The 2,485-nt window shown below is 50.6% G+C and overlaps 1 protein-coding gene across 2 annotated transcripts in view; it reads right to left on the reverse strand.

Moving 5' to 3' along the window:
• Window positions 1-641: 641 nt before the first annotated feature.
• The window catches only part of ACTB (actin beta), a 3,590-nt gene continuing 1,746 nt past the window's right edge, over window positions 642-2,485 (reverse strand). Inside the window, exons 4-6 of one of the 2 annotated variants that reach the window (XM_009286412.1) lie at window positions 2,264-2,460; window positions 1,758-1,939; window positions 642-1,390 (exon numbers count right to left, since the gene is read on the reverse strand). In XM_009286412.1, coding sequence (XP_009284687.1) covers window positions 1,247-1,390; window positions 1,758-1,939; window positions 2,264-2,460 — 523 coding nt within the window. In that variant the 3' untranslated portion in view covers window positions 642-1,246. The remainder of the gene's footprint in view (window positions 1,391-1,757; window positions 1,940-2,263; window positions 2,461-2,485) is intronic. The other variant, XM_009286413.1, reaches the window with a different exon arrangement.

A 2,485-nucleotide genomic window follows, 5' to 3' on the forward strand; every position in this document is an offset into this window, starting at 1 on the left:
CATGTGTAACAGCCCAGTGCCCAGCTCTCTGAAGTCAGTTTTCCACTTCACAGACTTTCTCTTGCTCTCTCCTGAAAGCTGCTCCACCCAGCAAGCAGTTTGGCAGAGAGCACGAGTCTCCCAGCCTGAGCCCAGGCCTCCCTCCCAGGGCAAACCAGCAGCAGGACACACAAGCTCAGGCACCTGGTGCAGGGACAAGACAGGACACTGCCCCATAGGCCACAGACTAGTCAAAGGAGCCTTGGCTAAGGGAGAAGCCAGCCGCTTTAGTGTGATGTTTATGGCACCACCACCCCCCACCTTGCTTTCATCAGGCCAAAGCTAGTCATACTGCAATGCTAAGGAGACACACGAGGCAGTTGTATGCCCACTAAGCCCAGCTCCTCCCTATTGCACACACTGGCAGTATCTGGAGAGCTCCACAGCCCAGGGCAGCCTCGGAGACCTGCAGGTTTGGCAGGCTCAGCTCTTTCCCACCGTATCACCGTGAGCCATCTGGCTTGCACACCAGACAGCCCACAGCACCAGCATCCACCCCCAGTCAGATAGCTGACCTGTGCAGCTTGGCAAGGCTAGATCAGAACATGTAGTAACTGTCAAGAAGTGGCACAGAAGAAAGAAAAATGAACAATCAACACCAGTCAAGCCTCTATGGTGTGCACTTTTATTTGAACTGGTCTTAAGTCAGTGTACAGGTAGCCCCTCCCTCCCCCACATACTGGCACCACTTCTCCTAGACCCTGCGGGGGACTGTAAAGCCTTCATTCACATCTATCACTGGGGAACACAGCCCGCTTGCTTGACAAATCGAAGAGAAAAAGGATCAAGTGTGTTTTGTTTTTAAGGCGGAAAGATACAAAAAGACACTTGTTGGGTTACATAATTTACAGACAAGCAATTATAACCTAACACCAGTAACTGGCATCGGCTCCCTCCAAGCTGGGCTGCTGCCTTCACAGAGGCGAGTAACTTCCTGTAACAATGCATTATAACAATATTTGGAATGACTATTAAAAAAAGAAACAAATGTACAATCAAAGTCCTCAGATGCATTGTAGAACTTTGGGGGCGTTCGCTCCAACATGTTTCATTTTAAGACTGCTGACACCTTCACCGTTCCAGTTTTTTAATCCTGAGTCAAGCGCCAAAAAAAAAACAAATAAAGCCATGCCAATCTCGTCTTGTTTTATGCGCATTTATGGGTTTCGTTTCATCACAAGGGTGTGGGTGTTGGTAACAGTCCGGTTTAGAAGCATTTGCGGTGGACAATGGAGGGTCCGGATTCATCATACTCCTGCTTGCTGATCCACATCTGCTGGAAGGTGGACAGGGAGGCCAGGATGGAGCCTCCGATCCAGACAGAGTACTTGCGCTCAGGTGGGGCAATGATCTGCAGGGAAGAGGAGGAATCAGTCAGATGCACAGTATCGTACTACACTCACTGCCCACGCATGGCCCTGCAAGACAGAGCTGCCTAATTCCCTTATCTAGCCTTGGCCAAGATACCATGAAGTCCAAACAGGCTTAAGACAACCTCATACACCCACCTCCCTCCTTTGCAGCCAGTATTTACACTAATCCCATTATTCATATGGTTGGGTGGATGCCATCTTGTCCAGAGCAAGGCCATTAAGGCTGCACCAGGTACAGAAGTATGGTTTCTATCTTTTCTAGTCGGAGTTTAGCTTACCCCCCCCACCCACTCTGCATTTCAGCATTAACAGGGGTGCCGAGAGGTTCCCCCGACTCCATCCTACCTTGATTTTCATTGTGCTGGGTGCCAGGGCTGTGATCTCCTTCTGCATCCTGTCAGCAATGCCAGGGTACATTGTGGTACCACCAGACAGCACTGTGTTGGCATACAGATCCTTACGGATATCCACATCACACTTCATGATGGAGTTGAAGGTAGTTTCATGGATACCACAGGACTCCATACCTGTGAGGAAGAAGCAGCCTCAAGTCAGCAAGGGCTCAGACACAGGCTGAGGAGCTACTGTGGGCAACCAAGAGACTAGCAGCCCCTTCAGTGGGAAGGCACTACAAAGCCATGGCTCTGACAGGCTCAACCTCCTGTTCCACTGTCCCAAGCCCCTCACACAAACAGCTTTAGGCTGTATGGAAAGTGAGGCTAACCGATGGGACAGCCCAGACCTTGCTATGGACCAGCAATAACATGGTAACTGGCTGCCACGGTCTCCAGGTCACCCTTTACAGAAAAGGAACAGAGGGACACAGGGTATCCTAGAAGAGTTGGACTTACCCAAGAAAGATGGCTGGAACAGGGCCTCAGGGCACCTGAACCTCTCATTGCCAATGGTGATGACCTGGCCATCAGGGAGTTCATAGCTCTTCTCCAGGGAAGAGCTAGAGGCAGCTGTGGCCATCTCCTGCTCAAAATCCAGGGCAACATAGCACAGCTTCTCCTTGATGTCACGCACAATTTCTCTCTCGGCTGTGTTGGTAAAGTTTTAGCCTCTCTCTG

This window comes from Aptenodytes forsteri, unplaced genomic scaffold (genome assembly GCF_000699145.1).
Source record: "Aptenodytes forsteri isolate BGI_AS27 unplaced genomic scaffold, ASM69914v1 Scaffold55, whole genome shotgun sequence".
Lineage (NCBI taxonomy): Eukaryota > Metazoa > Chordata > Aves > Sphenisciformes > Spheniscidae > Aptenodytes > Aptenodytes forsteri.